Source organism: Amphimedon queenslandica, unplaced genomic scaffold (genome assembly GCF_000090795.2).
Source record: "Amphimedon queenslandica unplaced genomic scaffold, v1.1 AMPQUscaffold_4915_Cont23109, whole genome shotgun sequence".
NCBI lineage: Eukaryota > Metazoa > Porifera > Demospongiae > Haplosclerida > Niphatidae > Amphimedon > Amphimedon queenslandica.
Window position 1 is genome coordinate 1 of NW_003554776.1, and position 1,597 is coordinate 1,597.

At 32.7% G+C, this 1,597-nt stretch overlaps 1 protein-coding gene across 1 annotated transcript; it reads right to left on the reverse strand.

The window, feature by feature from the left end:
- Positions 1 to 13: 13 nt before the first annotated feature.
- On the reverse strand, positions 14 to 1,504 carry LOC109592514 (uncharacterized; the record flags this gene model as incomplete). The annotated part of the gene is made up of 5 exons (XM_020007947.1): positions 14 to 69; positions 127 to 243; positions 297 to 389; positions 441 to 542; positions 593 to 1,504. Coding segments are annotated over 5 exons (1,280 nt in total), but the record flags the coding sequence as incomplete, so codon positions are not given.
- Positions 1,505 to 1,597: the final 93 nt, after the last annotated feature.

The window sequence follows — 1,597 nt, forward strand, 5'->3', positions numbered from 1 at the left end:
TGTATGATCCAACTGTATTACTGCAAGTTTGTGTACAATTGTGATCAATAGTCTCGCATTCGTTAATATCTGTGTGTACAAACGTAAGTATCTGTAATTAAGGGTCAGTTCTATTATAGTTTTTACCTTCACAGGTTGAATTGTCATTCATAAATTGATATCCAATGTTACAATCACAAGTATATGATCCTTGAGTATTGATACATACTTGATTACACACGTTACTATTGCATTCATTAACGTCTACATATTAATAATAATGCATTAGTATTATAACATAATAAACTTGAGCTTACCAATTCTACACCTGTCTCCAGTCCAGCCAGGATTACATACACAACTGTTAGTTGGTACACAATATCCATTACCACATACTGGGCTACATAATACTAAAGATATGAGATACTGTTATACATTAGATGCATGTAATTGATCCATACCTTCATCACACTGATCACCAGTCCAACCATCAAAGCATTGACACAAGTTATTAGCAACACAGATACCATTACCACAAGAAAAATTACAAACTGGAATCACATCTAACAAAAATATATGTACATATAAAGTAATTACATGTCTAAATACTTACTTGGTTCTAATAAAACTACTGCTGGCCTTCCATAAATATAATAATCATAGTAATATCCCTGAACTTGAACTGATAGTTTCCCGTTTCTACCAGTATGAATTACTGAATGATTACTAAAATATCCATTAATTTCAATTTCAGTTCCGTATGCTACAATATTCCTTTTAGAATCATATATTGCTGTCCAGTTTACTGTTGCTAGTCCATTATGTAGAATAGCTGTTGGAGAGAATCCTTCAACTGATGCTGTAATAAGTAGCTTATGTGAATGATAAAACCCAAAATATTTATAATAATCGAATTCAATTTTTTGTAGATATTGTTCCATTGGTGGTATCAATACCATAGTAGGGAAATAATAGAAGTATAAATGAGGGAACAAGACAATAAATATTGGATAATCAGCTTCCACAGAACAATATTTAGTTATGTTATACTGATAAGTACCAATTGCACCATTAGTAAAGTATCTTGTAGTGTTACTGGTTCCATCACAGTATATTGTTACACTAGTGTTGGCTTGTGAAGTGACTGTCTTCACAATAGAAGAATACGTGCTGTCAAAATTAGGGTTGATAAAATTTGTCAGAATGAACCTTTTACCCCAAGTTATTGTTGGAGGAACTTGTAACTGCATTCTATGACAATAAGGCATTTCTATCAAATAAGGAGTACTGCCACACTGGTGACCAGTAATAACAGTCAGTGGTTTATTAGAAATAAAGTGTGTTCCTGATATATCACTTCCATTCCCTTTACCCAGCAATAGAGTCTGTCCCTCATGTAGTGTAATAGTATGAGAGTTACCTTTAGTTACTAATATATCATCACTGCCATTTTTCTGTACATCAATAGGAATGAAGAGATCAACTGTTGGTATAATACTAATGACAGTATTATTAATACAACCAACTAGAAGAACTGCACTAAGAGATGTGTTACTGTAACTACTAGTAGAAACAGCATAATATTCATACTGACTGACTCCTGGGTACTCATGATATG